General features: G+C 42.8%; 1 protein-coding gene across 1 annotated transcript in view; it reads left to right on the top strand.

The window, feature by feature from the left end:
- The first annotated feature begins 10,515 nt into the window (after nt 1-10,515).
- The window catches only part of wnt3 (wingless-type MMTV integration site family, member 3), a 29,693-nt gene continuing 22,881 nt past the window's right edge, over nt 10,516-17,327 (top strand). The window contains exon 1 of the mRNA XM_022218794.2: nt 10,516-10,967. Coding sequence (XP_022074486.1) covers nt 10,888-10,967 — 80 coding nt within the window. The 5' untranslated portion in view covers nt 10,516-10,887. The remainder of the gene's footprint in view (nt 10,968-17,327) is intronic.

Here is a 17,327-nt window from a genome sequence, read left to right as displayed (position 1 = left end):
TTTAGACTGATCTATCCAAAGTCCTGACTTAAACCCAATCAAGAAACAAGTCTGTGTCGGAAAGCCAATAAATTTAGTTTAAAGGGAACTTCGTTTTTTTTCAACCTGGGCTCTGTTTCCATATGTAATTTCATACATGTGAGTGATGGAGAAATTAATTTTCGACATAGCTCCAGTATTTAGCCAGGCAGGCAGCTTAGCAGCTCAGCTAGCAGCTCGGCTAGCGAAAAGTATGGGGCAGCTGGCCCCCCCGCGTCAAAGTCCGCCCTAACGTGCTTTTTTCCCCACACTGACCAGCTCAGATAGTCTCAATGAGTGTCCCACAACATACTAGAGATGAGAAGTGAACGAAAACCTCCACATTACTTGGTGATCGCTCTTTGTTGTGGTCTGTATCCAAATCTCAGGATGCTAGAAAGCAAATCTCGTTCCGAAATCGCGCGGTCAGTGTGGGGCAAAAAGCACGTTAGGGCAGACTTTGACGCGGGGGGGCCAGCTGCCCTATACTTTTTGCTAGCCGAGCTGCTAGCTGAGCTGCTCAGCTGCCTGCCTGGCTAAATACTGGAGCTATGTCGAAAATTCATTTCTCCATCACTCACATGTATGAAATTACATATGGAAACAGACCCCAGGTTGAAAAAAAACGAAGTTCCCCTTTAACTGAGCCAACTCCAGAAGATTGTAGATGGAAACTAAAGAACCGAACTGAGGTGAAAGTGGCCAAAGGATATTTAACCCGATATTACGAACCTGTATTTTGACAGAGCAGATGTTGTCCTTTTTATAAAACCTTCAATAAATCCAGGAAAGAACTAAAATACATGATTGTTTTTGGTGACAAAGACAGATTCATTTCAATGATTCCATCACAGAAAATTAAGAGTTGTAGGAGTCACTGGAAACTAGATCATCATGATATACATGATCTTAACATGTGTGGAAACTTTAGTTCACAGCTTCTCATATATTCTTCCTCCACAAAGGTTATAATGTTCATTTTTTTGTTCAATCAGTTGTTGCTTTAGAGAAGTGTTGATTCAAGTGTTTGGACATTTTAGAGGCTGCAGTTTGAGGTCAAGGGTTTCTTCCATGAAGGAATTCTTGGCGCCCGACAAGGAGGTTTCAGCCAGCATGATAAGAATCAAGAATAAAAATAAATATATAGATATTTATTTAACCAGCTTTGTTAATTTTGGTTTCATTGACAGCCAAATGATGATAAATAACAGGAAAATGCCGGATATTAAGGTAACATTGCCTTTACTATATGTGGACTGGTCATTGTCCCTGAAAAGATCCTTCCTGAGCCAGAACAAACCTGATGGTCCTGTTGAAATGTGTAACGTTACACTGTGTGCGGTTTCTACTATTTGGTCTACCGTTACCGACACAACCAGAGTAGACTAAATATTAGAAATACCTCAGTCAAACACACCACAGTTATCAAAAACACACTAGAATTAAATATGCTCTTATATAAAAGAGTCGGAACAACACCTTAAGTACAAAAGATTAAACCCTTAGTGTAGCATCCTGAAAACAAAGCAAAATTCACCAAAACTGAAACAAAAGGACGTTAAAGCAAGACTATTTTGAATCATTCTTTGGGAATCATGAGTATTTATATAATTTAATGGAAAACCATCCGATAATTGGCGCAATATTTCTTTTTCGGACCAAAGTAGTAGCTAAACCAGCTCACCAGACACAATGACAACTCAACAGTGGAGCCATGAAAATAAAAATAAAGCCACTCTGTGTAGGTAAAATGGTCTTATCACTTGTAATTTCTCTTAGATTACGACAGAACTGGCATACCTGCATACAAAAGGAGGCCCTTGACTCGTCATGTAGCCTCAGACAGCAGACCAGGCTGGAGGCCATAAAAGTGACTGAAACTCTGGTCCCAAAATCAAAGATCAACAGTGTCATGTTCTAGATCCCAAGATAAGCCCAAATACTAATTTAGGCCCACAGTAGCCTGAGGCCAGAGGGGTCAGCGGTGTTCTACTCGCATGCGATGTTACGTGACACCCAGAGTTTCTAAGGGTGCCCTTGTGATGAGTGGCATCAAACAGGTTTGGCCGGCCGACGGTGGAATATCTCATATGCTCGTCGCCTCGGGTGCCGTAGATGTGTTCGCCGTGTAAACCTAGAGCTCTGTTCAGATTTGGAGACGGTGGATGACAGCGCCGTGAGATCATCTCTGGCACCGGAACAATGAACAGATGCAGGACAGTGATGACATACACCTCAGAGGGAGGACAATGATGACGCCTACATGTAATGTCACATCAGTAGGCCCTGATCTGGACACCACTGATGTTAAAAGGGTTTTTTATGGTTTTGAAAACAGTTAGCTTGATTTTTAGTCGCTTCTGTAACATCAATGCATGCTCTAAAAAGAAATTCAGGGGACTTATTCCTTTTACTTCATTAAATGCATCTAATTTAGTGGTTTTAAGTTACAAACAGGTTAAGCTGACATAACAATGTTGCATCAACTTAATATTGTGTGTAATTCAAACTCAAATTTCTGTGCTAGTTTGCTTAAAACTACATTTACGTTGAGGTAACTTAATGACTTTGGCGTGATAACTTCTCTTTTCTTCTCCTTGACGTCAAAATATCAAGTCCATTCTCCTACTTCACATTGGAACAACTTTATTTTTCAAATTTGCAAACTTAAAAACTAATGTTAATGGGTTTTCTTAAACAAAATATTGTTGGTAATAGCCTCAACTAAACATTGTGTGTAATTTAAAGTCAAATGTGTGCATTAGCTGACTTAAAACTACATTTACATTAAGTTAACTTAATTAAATTGGCTTAATAACTTAATTTTTATTCATCATGTGGTCATAAATATCAAGTCCAGTCTCCTACTTCATATTGGAGCAACTTATTTTTTCAAATTTGCCAACTTAAAAACTCATGCTGATGGGTTAATATTGTGTTTAATTTAAACTCAAACTCCTTTCTTTCTGCATTGAAATATTAAATTCAAGTTGAGGTAACTTCATAAAATTATATTTTTTCTTCACCTCAAAGTCAGAATTTCAAGTCTCCTCATTTACTTCATGTTGGAGTAGTCAAATTTATTCTAACTTAAAAACTTACTTAATGCTAATTAAATACATAACATTTATGATTTCCCTTTAAATAATGTATAAACACTAGCTGGCACAACTTATTTTTTATCAGAAATTTAAAAAACACTTGTGCTTGTGCCACAAACACCTTTGATTGCAGAGGAAAAGCTAATTCTCCTGACTAAATGCGGGTTGTTAGTTTAATTATATTAGAAGTTGTCATAACTCAAAAAGATTGATGCAAACAACTGCATTAATTGTCTTTGCTGAGCCCAAACAAAACCATTTGTGCAAGTTGCGCTTGTATGAAATCAGGATTCTGTCAATTTGAAATTCCAACGTCTTAAACTTGAAATATTAATCGTTTGATGATTAATAATCAGCATTCTGTTTAAAGTTATACACGTTCCATGGGTTCTATCAGGATGTTTCTCTTCCTGTTTTACTTTATGGCTTCCATCTGAAGCAGAGTGAGAGTCGACATCCGATCGTTCGCTGTCAGACAACTTTGGCTACGACTGAAGAGGATAAAATCAAAGCTCGGAAATCCTGCGGTCGTACTCGCTGCTTCACAACCCCACACATTTAACAGCTGTTTGGACGCGCTCCTCTGTAAACTACATTTCTCTGTCGCCCACAGGTCGTTCAGCGAAGCCTCTCAGACGTAATGCGAGTCCATTAGTGCAGCTCCTGCCAGTAATAAGAGCTTTTAATGATGAGATGCCCTTCGTCTTTCCGTGGTCGTCTTCAGCTGTGAGTCCGGCGTAAATTCCTCAGAAGTCAATAGCAAATATTTCTTCTAAACCACAACAGACAATTCATTAATCCAATTATCAACTAACAGTTTTACAGCCACATTACTGCAGCTAACATGCATGCAGCACATTAGATTCAGTAAAAAAAAAGGACTAAAACGGAGATTTGAAGCCAGGACCTCAATGCACCATCTGCATTTCTGTTTCCATATGATCAACTCCGATTAAAATCAAGAACATTTTGAAGCTTAACTTTGTAATATAAACTTTTAACATAGCTTTCACATATTTTTTTAATCGTCTCGTTTTCCTGTTTCAGTTTACTAATGATTCAAGCTTATAAAATGATATAACTATTCAAGAAGTGCAGCAAAATACTCTTTATTCTTTATCAAATGCAGCTTTACTTAGTTGTAAAACCTTGGTACAGGGGGTCCTCAGCTTACAACGTCCTCAACATACAGTGTTTCATCGTTACGTGGAATTAGTTGGCGAGCAGAGTGGACAAATACGTCATCACACGGCGCTATAAGATGACTTTGTTTACATTCGCCGGTTGTACACCATGTTGAATTGTGCACCATTTGCTAACTTTTTGCCCTGCATTCTGGCTCCCAAGCGTAAGTCAGACTCTTCTGATGGCAGTGCATGGAAGAAAAGGAAAGCCATCTCCATGGAAATGAAATTAGATTCTGATTAGCAACAGATTCTGTTATCTTCTCGTAAAATGACTCATATATGCATGAAAGTCGTTGGTATTCATGACTTTTCCAAAGAACTGATCAATATTGTGATGCATGTAATGACTTTGTTTACATTTTGGCTGGTGAAATTCGACTTACGCCGCTCCATAGGAATAGAACTCTGACATAAGTCGAGGACCCCCTGTAGCCATCCTTTAATCCCTCTTTGTACATTGAATAAACACCTGAAAACTCATCTTTGTGTTTCAAAATTACATGTCTAGATTTTTCTGCTATACTTTTATTGCAAACTACCACCAATTTGATTTTATGTTACTTTGCACATTACTTTCTTTATTTTCCTGAAACCTAACATGTGAGGTACTGGATATTACCTTGAATTTACTCAAGCGGATGAATAAAGTATCTGTTAATCTATCTAAAGTCATCTCTTCCAGTCTTAAAATGATTTATATGTGACTTTACACTATTTTTTCCTCAAGAATGTGTCGATCTATGAAGTTCCTGCCTCTCTTTCTATTCATTCCGTCGCCATTTACTGCAGATTGAGCACACCGATTCACCTACAACTCTGCTCGAACACTGTAAAACTATTGATTATTGATGTAATTCAGCCACACAACTGGATTCAAAAGAAGAAATGATGCAGAACGCTCCACCCTGTGAGTTGACGAGATTTGGTTAATTATGTTTGTTAGGTACGAAATTCCAAAAGTCTGAATACTTGTTTTTGATCAGTTTTCAACAGTTTATTGCGGTTTCAAGGTGAAAATTGCTCAGCTGCAGGATTGACTTATTGTGGGAAATTCGGGGAAAATATCTAATTGCAACTCTTCTAATAGATATTGCAATTGGGATTTGATTTGGAATATAATTTTTGCTGCAAATCAATGTTCACTGTACAAGAATTTATAAAACAAAAATGTGACCACAAACACGAGATGCCATCAAAAGCGTCACTGCTTCTGAAATATGAAGATTTTCTTCTTGTTTCTTCTTTTTTAACTGAACAAAACCAAATAAGAAGCGATAATCATGATTTCCCCTTTAGATTTGGTGAAAAATCTCAAGTAAATGCCACAATAACTTGACATTTTATCGACTGATTTGTCAGAAAATACTGTAAAGTCATCGTTGCTTGCTTCACCAACATGACTTCAGGATCACGAGAGACTGAATTTGATTCACAGTAAGCTGACGATCGATAGTTTCTGACAGTTGGAGACCAGCAGATGTCACCATCAACACATCCTGCAGGGTGATGCTCCGACAGCCATGCAAGTTTGACTTCAGGAGTTCAGCTGTAGTCAATATTAAAGGTAAAATAATTACATCTAGCTTGTTTTCCTTTTATCTGCTTGTTGCCTCTGATCATATTGGCAAGAGTACAGAAATACACCAGGATTTGATCGCATACATTCTGTTTTTTTGTGTTTATTGTGCATTTAAGCACTCATTTAGAACACAGAAAAGTCACAAACTAAAATAAAATGGTTGTTTAATGCTTAATTAACACTTACTGGGCGTCCTAAGCTGTCAGTTTAGTGTTTATGTCCCTCTAAAGCCAAAGGTTAACAAGTCGAGGCTGCAGTTTGGGATGCCGCTGTTCCATTGTACTGATTTATTTCTAATATTTTCACGGTGACAACAAGAAACAGCTCCCGCCTATACAGAAAAATATACTGTATATCAATCTGCACTCCCAGAAAATTTGCTCTCAATTTATTTTAATCAGTGTTTCATGACTTCCAGACTAACTATTAGGCAACAGGATGATTCCTGGTGAGCTGTGTGTGTGTTCCGAATGTGCTGCCAACGGGTGATTTGTTCCAATTAAAAGAGCTCATAAAAATATAAAAATGAAAAAAATCCAGAAATCTACAGTTACTACAGGGTGGGCATTTATTCTGCAAATCAGTGTTGGGGTTTTAATTAAAGACTTAAGTGGAGAGAGAGTGGAGAGAGCTACCTGAAAATGTGGAAATATTCCAATTTGCTCTTAAGGTCAATGGCATCGGTGGCCTGTTTGAACTGTCGCTGACGGGAACGACACTTTTCAAATTTTTTTTTCAGCGACAGGAGGGGTGGACTTGTGACCCACGCAGGCTTGGATGATAGCCTCGCTGGAAAAGGCTGACGCAGGGAGTCCATTATTGCCCCTGGAGGAAGCTGAGGATTAGAACACCAAAGAATTTCAATAAAAGAAGTGTCTGTTTGGGGGTCGGGGAGGGGCAGAAGGATGGTGAAGGTGGTGGTGGGGTGTGTGTGTTTCGTTCGGGACGGGTGGGGTGGCGGGGAGGTTTGTTCCCCTTATTGTCCCAACGGTGATTGAGAGCAAGAGGAGGGGAGTGGGACGGCATTGTGTTCGCAGCTTCTCTGAAGAAGGTGGTTATTAGGGGGGATGGCTGAGGAGGGGTGAGGGACGGGGAGGCTGTTGACTCTTCATCTTGTGTGAACAAAGTCTCTGGCACATAGCCCCTCTGTCCTGGACCCCCTTGTTTACGAGTGCCATGAATCCTCTCTCGGCCAGGGGGACCCCCGCCGACTCCAACCTGCACCACCGCCGCACATTGTGGGGCTTAAGTGCCCTTTAATTAGGCCGCCTCAGTGTCCGGCCGAACACCGCTGAGGAGTTTGGGGCTCTTCTTCGCCGTGGGGATGAAGTGTTTGCCGCTCTAATGAAAAGATTTATTCAGGGGGTGGGAAGAGTTCTTGTCGTCTTTGTGCGCCGTCTTGGAAAAAGTCCGCACAAAGACGCTGATATTATCTCTAACACTGTTCCACTTCCAGGACACATTAGCGAGGAGACGAGGCGGCCAAAAGTCTCCAGACGAACCATGAAGTAAACACAGTTCACTTCCTGTACAGACGCAGCATCACCGGGTCCCTATTACTAATATCATCAGGTAGCAATTAGCAGCTAGCTTGCAGATGCAGGCAAAAGAAAATCATGCCAAAATATGTTTGTTATCATAAGAGCAAGAATCCAGGTCGTAAAGAAGGAGGTGGGAAACGAGAGGCGTTGGGAATTTGCCGAACTACTCCAACAAAATGAGTAATTTCTGGACGCCCCCATTGTGCGAAGAGCTTACAGGGGTGAGGGCGACTCTGAAAGGAGGAAGGCAAAGGAAGGATATAAACACAAGTGGTATAAAGTGAAAGATGGAAAGGAATGAGGGACGAACGATGAAAGAAAAGTTTGTGAAGGGAGCAGGGCGGGGATTGGGCGTGTTCAGAAACTTTCTCGCTACAGCCCCAGTGTGTGCAGATACCCTCCTAATCCTGGTTTTATTGGCTGCCAGTGTCCAGCCATGCCGGTCGGATTGAGTGAGGGAGGGAGGAGAGGCTTGGGGGTAGGGGGGTGGTGAACACATGTCCTTCTTTGTGGTAATACGCTGATTAGGCCTAAGAAAAGAGCCGGACCTGGTTACGGCCTTTCTCAGGTCACCGTAGAAACCAGCCCGGTAGGGGACCTTCAGTGCTTGCCTCCCCCTCCTGAGCGCCAGGTCTTCCTTTTGCAGGATATTTCTGTTGCAGAGTCACATTTTGGAGGCTGTTTCTATTCGCCGGTCGCCTCTCCAGACAGTTCACGCTGCACTTGTGGCCTCAACCTGGGAAAAACGTGGTTTCAATGTTGTTCAGATGCAGACCGCAGACTGATTCCTCTGCCTGGGCTCATAAATTAGAACCACCGTCACATTCCCACTGCTAATCCACCCCTGGCTCTCTCCTCGCTTGTCTATCGCTGCCGCACAGAAACCGTCATCCAAAAACCCAACCGCTGAGCTCGGCACATTTCTGACGATGACAATGTTCGTAATCGAAAGCAGACCAGGATCGTTGTCAGCACCGCCGTGACATACCGCAATCTCCACTGAGAAGAAGGCCCTTATTGGACGACTGGCTGGAGAGCGGCGAGGATATCTATCAGTTATTGTCATATTTACCCCCGCAGACCTCCGCTACCCCTCCTCTGGAGCAGGGCGGTAGGTCGAGTGCTGCTCGGTCGCTGCCTGCTTCCACTGTCTTCTTTGTTATGGGGGGAATAAAACACAGAAGGGGCAGGTTGAAGGGGGCCACTCCACTCCTGACCTCCAGACTTTTTGGTCAGCGGTGGCCACTCGGGCCTCCTCTCCCAGCCCCTACCTACCGATCTCAATCACACCCTGGAGGTCTTCATGCAGAAAGAGCACGAGGAAGTGAAGTTTAAACGTTGCTACTGCAAGATAACTGCACATTTCACCTGTTATGTATGATTTAAACTCCCTATGAGCATAAATTATCCTGTCATAATCATGTCAGAATCAGCTAAAATGCTTGCAGTTTTTGCTCTTCTGCAACTTTAAATCAATTAAGCCTCTCTTACTATGCTTTTTTTTTTAAAACTTGGAAGCAGATTCCTCCCCAAAAAGGCTGGCTTCCATATGGCCCCACACACTCCGACTGTTGTGAAATCCATCATCTGCTGGATTTGTAAATGAACTTCTAATAACTCAAACAAAAGGCCTTCTAAATCTCAAAATGTGTCAAAAAAGTTCATTGACATTTTGAGGTTAATTAGTGATTTTCAAATTGTGCAACACAAGAAACTACAACCTCAACAGGCAAACTTCTTTAAGAATGCGTAGAGAACATTTAGAGTCAATCCCAGACCGGTTTGCTGCTGGATTTTTGATTTGACGCCGACATCAACAGCTTTAAATCAAAAGTGTTGCAGGAAAACGTGATTTAAATGTCAACCAGCCTCAAAATATAACTTCTAAATACAGTTTGAAGAAGCTAACAAACACAGAAAAACTTCGATGCACCGATTATCTGCCATCATGCTTCTTCTTTTACTTCAGTCTTGCCAGAGTTGGTCTAAAATCGGCCTGCGGAGTCGAATATTTCTGCTCCGTGAAGTCAAGTATGAACTTTACGCTGATGAAACCCCCTCATTAGTCGGTTTTCTCTGCTGCCGCGGTCTCATCTTTGGTGGTCACTCTTTCCAACGATCGCCATCAGCTTGATAAATCCTCCGAGACGCAGATCGCTATCGCCGCCGTTTGATCTCGGCCGGCCTATCTCGTTTGCTCCTGATCGGTTTCCTTGAATCAGAAGGCGCCGGTTTTCTCGAGGCTAAGTCCATCACACCCTCCTCCTTCACTCTTCTATCTCACCACCCGCCACCCCTCCAACCCCAACAACAACTCCTGTCCCACGGCTGCTCCCCCCCCCCAAACCACAGCCCCATCAGAATGACAATAGTATCGATGTAAAATGTGTCGCCTTTGGGCCGCTGGAGCATACAACCCCTGCATGCCTGGTCCAGCCACCGCCGCAGTTTATGGCTTTATTGTGCTGCCCTTTTATGTCCTCCCCTGTTGGGGTGGGCGGACAACAATTTAGAAAATTCACTGTATATGAGGCAGCGTCGACACTGTAAGTATCCGGATCAATTAGTCAGGGCCCTTAAGAGAGAGAGACAGGAAGAAAAAAAAACCTGCACAGAAGTTTTTTTCTAAACAAGTTGACTCCTTTACCTTTTTCTTTTCTTTTTTTTCACATGATGCGATGTGTCCCTCCCTCCCTCCCTCTCTCTCTCCCTCTCTCTCTCACTTCCCTTCCCTTCCCTCCCTCTTTCTTCACTCTTTTTCCCCCTTTTCTTTTCCACATTACCAGGGGGTGGCGTGTGATTGACAGATGGGAAGGAATAATAATTTTTTTTCGTAACCTAAGGCCATCTTCTGTGATTGGCTTGCCAGCTGACATCTCCAAAAAACCTCATTCTCTCTCTCCCTCTCTCTCTCTCTCTCTCTCCCCCCTTTCTTCAGTCTTACCTCCTCCTTCTCCTCCTCACCCCCCTCCCCTTTAATATTGGGCCTGTGGATGAGGCATCCTGAGGGAGAAAAAAGTAAGAGAGAGAGAGAGAGAGAGAGAGAGAGAGAGAGAGAGAGAGAGAGAGAGAGAGAGAAAGATATCTACCTTAGGGAAGAACCTCAGAGAAGAGGGAGGGAAGAAGAGGACGGGTAGGAGCGTGAGTGCAAGAGACACTTATTCTCTTAACTACTAGGAGACAAGACACACTTTTCCCGGCCCGACTCAAAGAAAAAAAAAGGGGGGGAAAAACAGGAGCGAGATTACTTTTTTTTTCTCTCATACAATATCATTTTAATTTTTCTTTTCCCCCCTTCATTCAACAAATCAAGAAGCTGCCCCCCTCTGGAAACTTCACTGCCTTCACCACCACTGGAAGTTCTATGTGTTGATCCTCTCATCACACCACCACAACAACAACAACAGCACTCTGCAACGACAACAATAACAAAAAAAAAAAAGAAAAGAAAGGCTTACCTCATGGATTTGTATCTGATTGGATATTTGATGTGTGTGTGGTTGTCCAGCTCGCGGGTGCTTGGAGGCTATCCAATCTGGTGGTGAGTACGCGTCAGAACCCCGTCTAATACAGCTGCATGTGAGAGAGACAGTTGTGTATTTTTTTATTATTTTTTTATTTGGTCAAATGATCATTTAGTGAGAGGGCAGAATGTGCACTTTCAGTTGACTGCGTGGAAAAATGTTCTCCGGCCCAGTCCAAAGAATCTTAACCTCAAATACTAGTGTAACGGAAAAGGCTTGCCGTTCTTTTCCCCTCTTACACTCAGGTCCATTTATCACGCTGCGATGCAAAGACGTTGAATTAAATGATTAGAAATGTGTCTTTAATTTAAATCTGACATTGTGCACGCTAGCGGAGGGGTCACAAGGTTGAGATGAATTGTCAACTGCACTGGAGGACTTTTGCACATCATTGTAATAGAAATTGTTCTGGGGCAATCAAAAACTTCCAAAAAATGCAAAATTTCTCTCCTGAAATACAACCAGAGGATTTTTTCAGAAGCACGGCGATCACGACTTAAAGCATCATTTTGTTTTATTTGCTTTTGTGCGTCACTGTTCAACATTCAGGCCGCCAGAAAGTGAACCAGAATTGTTGTCGAAACTGACAAACTTCTGCACAATTCTTCCCCCAAAAATATTGTAAATTTTCAGCCTAGCATTGGGTATCAGCTGCACTTGCGAGCAAATTCCTGATTTTTTTTCCCTCCTTGTTAAATCAGTTAAGCATATCATTTTGCTTTTCAATTGCAGCACAATTCACCCCCACCACTACGGATTTGTCAGGAGACAATATGTTTAGGTGCCGCAGGGTTTTATTCTTTGTTAAATTACCCCCAGATCGCTTTTGGCACCGGTGACTGAAAATTTAGAGGTTTTATCTCATTACAGATTCAGCTACATGCAGCTGACCTCATAGCTCCTGATCTTCTTTTGTAACATAAAGCTTCTATTTTGGAAGATATTTGCGTGGGCGTATGACAAAGCTCTCTTGGCTCGCGGCACAATACTTGTCAGAGCTACTGCACTTTTAGTAGCCCAACTAGCATGTGGTCCCACCGTTAGCGCTGTCCAAACCGCGAAGCATCTTCTGGTTTCATTTACAGAGCGAGGCAGCTGCCAAGCGCGCACAGGCCACAGGGCTGAAGTGTTAATGGCAAAGAGGACTTTACACCCACTCCTGGCCTCCGCAGCGACCGTAAGACAACGGTGACAAAGAGCTGAAGGATCTTCTGTGTGTGAATTACCTGCAGCTGTCCTGTTCAGGCAGCTTACATGACACTGGGATAATGTTCGAAACCCTCACAATGACGCGCTCACCTTTGATTTCGGGTAACAAATTTTGAAGTGAGGCAACCGGGGGGAGGAGTGGGGAGGGAGAGGGGGAAGATGAAACGCTTCAGGTGACCGGGCAGGTGCTGAGGAATGGCAGCACTGTCAGTGGCCGGCGAGAACGTCCAAAAAGCGTCGAAACGAGAAGGGTGCCGAGTTTCAAGCGAAGGCCCCGATCAGGCATCTTCTCGGCTTCTGTCTCAGGGGCGATGACTCGGCCATAAATTCTCCAGCCAGAGGTGGGACGGGTTGAGCTTCAGGCCTGGCAGCTCTGCTTTTTACAAGATGGGGTGTTGAAAACAAAACAGGGCATAAATAACTGGGCTGATATGCACATATGCACGAACGAGGTGCAGCAGGAGGAGAGAAAAGGCATAGCAAACTAATGAGGTGGGTTTGGAGAGGAGCGCCGTAAATTGCCTTCTTGAAATGCGAGAATGTTGGGGAAACAGTAGTTTTTGTCGGATCTGGGCTCGAGGGAATTCATTAAAGGCTATGATGTGACCTCGTGTAATCCACAGGTCCCACAGTGTCTTTAAAAATATCTGCTTTGGGTTCGCTTTTTGTTTAATCTACGCACAATAATCGAGGAGTATCAAAACACGAGATGACATAATGCTGCTCTTATTAAATGCCAAAGGTTGCTAATAAGAGTCGCTCCTAATATCGTGTTAAGCCGCCACGGCTTAACATCCCATCATCTATTTTCAGAACAGCAGCCAGCTCTGTGTTTGCGTTTCCCCCCCTCCTGCATAAACAGTGACGCTTGTAAAGTGAATGATGACAGTCACTTTTCAGCGAGGAATTACCTTCCGCTGAATCGACTCCAGCCACCGAGCATCAGCGGTGATTATCGGTTTAACTCTGTCATATCACGCCACACAGCCGCGAGATGTTCAAATCCAATAACTGTTATTTTCTTAATCCTCTGTTATCATCGCCGTCGTTAAAGCCGCATGAGAAAGCGGGAGGCATTGTACGCTTATTGTTCATTTCGTTTTGGCGCTCGTTGTCATTACAAGATTACTCGAAATTTACATAGTTGCTGTTATGAAAAAGGTGAAATCAAATAGAGGAACAATGGACGGGGAGGAAAGGGAGGAGGAGAACGACAGAAAGAGGAGAAAGGAATCAGTGTTGACGGCTGCAGAGCAAATTGCGCGGAACAACACACATGTCATCATCAGATTTAATGAACAGCAATTCGGGTTTGACCGGTGTTTGTTTGAATTAAACGGGGCTTTGCTGAACTTCCATGCAGGTGAAACATTACTGGCAGTCTGGCTAAAAGACTGGGAAGCAGCGTTTAATGCTCCGTCGCTGCTATAAATCCAGAAATAGGTGGTAAAAGTCGAATAAATCTGCACCACTTGTGCAAAAATATAATTTATTATAAGAAATGTTAAGGTATTACGAATATAAACAGCATTATAGGTAATTTTGGAGCCTAAATTTGCTCTAAAAAGCACCACTTGTGGAAGTTTTGGGAGCCTCTCGGTAATATCAGCGGCATACCTCCAGGTTTACCAAACGGCCCAGTCCAAACACAGACCTTCCCAGTTCAACCTGAGCGGCTTAAATGGGGCTCTAGAGTCCATCTCTGGGTCTCAGGAATGTCATTATCCCGACTGTGACACCCCCCTCCAATCCTCAATCCAATCTTCAGCCCCAAAACCCCTTCCAGTGGCAAAAGGGGTCACTTAAATGATTCGAGAAAATCCTTTTTCGTCTGCCGCCTGGTGTGAAAAGATCAAGGATGCTCGGGTGTGAAGGAGGAAGGTGGAGGAAAAGAAGCAGGAAGGTGCAGGAGTAAGGGGGATTTGTGGCGCCGGGGTATGTTTAAATTAGAAGTTTAGATACTGTCAGAATTGTGTCTCTGCAATACAAAATCAAAACTAAAAAATGGGCCTTTGAAGGTTTGTGCTACCTTACTGGATAAAAGTTAGGAATTTTCTGCCAATTTGATGCACAGAAATGTCTATTATGCTTTAAAAAATGAACATAATTGGCTAAAAAACACAACTGCATTGCTATTCTTTCTGTCTCTTCTTCTTATGTATGGATGATGGCTGCCATAGGGCCGGGGTTAAGGGCAATTTTGAGCCAATGTAGGGTTAATTTCTCAAAAAAAATGTGACTTTATGTAACATATGATGGAAAATCACTAAGATTCTTCACCCTAAAGCAGGTGTAGTGCCACTGCAAAGTCAAACTGAGGCAAAAAAACGAATCAGATGCATTTTTTTTTCAAGCTATTCATCAAGAAAAGAGTTCTTGTGAGTCGTGAGAATTTGTTTTATGTACCGAAAACATCACAAGTCGGTGCACAAACTTGGGGGATGACATTATCCAGTCACACCAACAGCGAGGTGAGGGCTTCAAAGGAGAGTGGTATTTCAAAGCGGCGAAGGCGAGTCCTAATCTTCGAGCACCATCAAAGCACGTGCAATGCACTCTCATAGGAAATGACAAAGTCCCCCCGTTGCACCGCTATTAGCTGCACTAAAAACACAGGCCGGGACAGTTCCTCAAAGGGAAAACGGCCGCGGCCAGGGGGCGAAAGACGTCATTAGGGGACACGTGTGAAGGCGAAACGCATAAACAACCGCACGCGTTATTTAAAAGTCTTCATTACCCAGCGGATCTCACCTGCACGGCTTGTTACTGAGGTTAATTATTAGCAGAAAGCAATTTCTCTGACACACAAGGTCAAGCGACAAAGATCACACCTGTGCAGCCTGGATTCAGTTTGGAGCCCTCAGGTCACCGATCAGGTCAACCAAACAGCCAACAGTGTGAAAAAGGAGTAGAGAGCGGTCACTTATTATGGGTAAATTAGAAGTTTAGATGTCTAAATAGTCTCTGCAAACACAGAACTTCATCTTAAACATGAACAACAACGTCAGAGTGAAGTAATGTTGGACTTTTCATCTTTGATTTTTAAAAAATCTTAATGTCAAAGTGAAATAATGATAAACGTCAACATTAACAGTATGGTTAGTTAATATTTCAGGGCTTTAACTGCAAAAATGGTCATGTTTCTGCAAAATCCTATATCTTATCAAATAAAGCCCAACAACGTAAATGGTTAAATGTCATCTCAACAGCAGAAGCTGAACGAGAACATTTTCCTCAAGAAAATGGTCAAACTTTTAGAAAGTCTTTAAAAAAAATTTCCATAACAATATCCTTCAAGATGATGTCAAGTTTGTGAACTTTCGATACATTTCAGAGCCGTGCTGAGGCATATAGGAGTAGAATGGAGAATCAAATACATGCGTGACAAGTGTTTTTCCTGGATCAAACTGAAAAAATAGGCCTTAAGCATGATTGATCCTCACAAGTTGAAGGCAACTGATAGAAAATTATGCATTTTCTGGCTATTTGATGAGTAAAAAATGTCCATTATGCTTGAAAAAAATGAGCAAAATTGTCTAAAAAAAACAGTGCATTGCTCTTTTTAACGTCAATTCCCATTATTTTGGCGCTGGTGATTTTCCTTTGGTGTTGGCTAAAACTCATTTGAGTGGTGCCAGAAATTCCTCAATGCAGGAAAAACCCATTTGGTTTTGTAAAAATGGGGTCCTGCAACAGCAGATCAGAGGAATTGGGTTTTAACCAGTGTGGGCCTTTTTTTTCCTTTTTTTCTTCTTTTCCTCAGATCAATCAGCCATGAGAAAGTCAACAGCAATTAGTTTTTTAATTACTTTTAAAGACGCCGTGTGGTGTCAGAAATTTCCGCAGAAGAATTCCAGGAGATTCCGAGCGCTCCATCACGAGTTATGATTCGCAGAGGATGCCGCCGACAATCTGAGGCCAACAAGCTGCTCCCTCATGAACGAACAATGCGCTGTTTGAGTCACGGTTCATTCACACGGTCCCCCAGGACTCAAACGAGCTCCGTCCTTTCAGCTCAGACTCTGCTGTGTCCACCTACAGTCGCACAAAGACACTACATTTCCCGTGCATTTTCCATTGAGTCTCTCCAGCGCAGAGCTTCGGCTGCTCTCTTCCTGACAGGCAGGTTCACAAGTTTACACCCTGCTCAGCTTCCCTCGTCACGTCTCCATACTTGTGACTGCAGGGGCTCCTTGTCCCAACTCCGCACTGCCTGCAACCGTGTGCAGCAGGAAAGACAACAGGTTGGAACATTTTTCAGGGGTCCTGTCATTTTTTATCTGATCAGCCAGGAGCTGTTGAACTACAAATCAAAAGTGTGCCAAAGAGAAAAAGAGAAGACAACAAAACACAGACAGGAGCTTTTCGCATTCCAGCCTCCACCAGGAAAAGTCCCATCCTCGGGCAAAGCCGGCAACTTTCCTTGGCCCACTTACTCTCTTTCGAGTGTCTTCATCTCTCCATGGATCCTGTCGTGGGATTTATGTGCGAGGTTCTGATGGCAGAGTTTTCAGACTGCTCTGCTAGGGCCTCATTTAGCAACACGACGTCCTCCGGGCAAATCTGACAAGTTGAGCTGCGGCGTCAACATATAGAGGTAAACTGGAGGTAGATTAGAGTTTAATGCAAACAATATTCCTGCAGTCTGTTGCTGCCGAGGCCTTGCGGATCCCTTATTGGATCTCACAGCAGACACTCGGGGCTCAGCGCTGCAGGCACAAACCCAGCATAACCCGACATTATTAATTTATTTTCCTAATGAAACAAGTTAACTTATTCAGACCTGTCTACGAACAACTGGCAGCCGTCATCAATAAACGCTAGCGGCGAATGAAATGGAATGCCAGCATTTTATCAGCTCTGAAACATGTTTGTAAAGGTAGAATCCATTCACACTCTCCATTAAACAGACTTAGCTGTACAGAAACTTCAGATTTAAGTGCTTGATTAAAGCATTCTTTTTAAATAAAACAGAGAATTGCATTTAATTCATGGATGTCGTGGACAATTTTTGCCTTTTGGTGACTAAAGCTAGAGGAAAAAAACACGTAAATCCAAAGCAGAAGCAGATAAATCCATGGTTACTTGCCCTTTTGACCAGAAAGCAACATCCTTGAGAATTTCCCAGAGTGTGTCAGCAGATTTTTAACATCCGGCAACAGGGATGC

The sequence above is a fragment of the Acanthochromis polyacanthus genome, chromosome 19 (assembly GCF_021347895.1).
Source record: "Acanthochromis polyacanthus isolate Apoly-LR-REF ecotype Palm Island chromosome 19, KAUST_Apoly_ChrSc, whole genome shotgun sequence".
In the NCBI taxonomy this organism is placed as follows: Eukaryota; Metazoa; Chordata; class Actinopteri; family Pomacentridae; genus Acanthochromis; species Acanthochromis polyacanthus.
The sequence above is the reverse complement of the archived record's forward strand: the minus strand, read 5'-3'. Positions and strand labels throughout refer to the sequence as shown.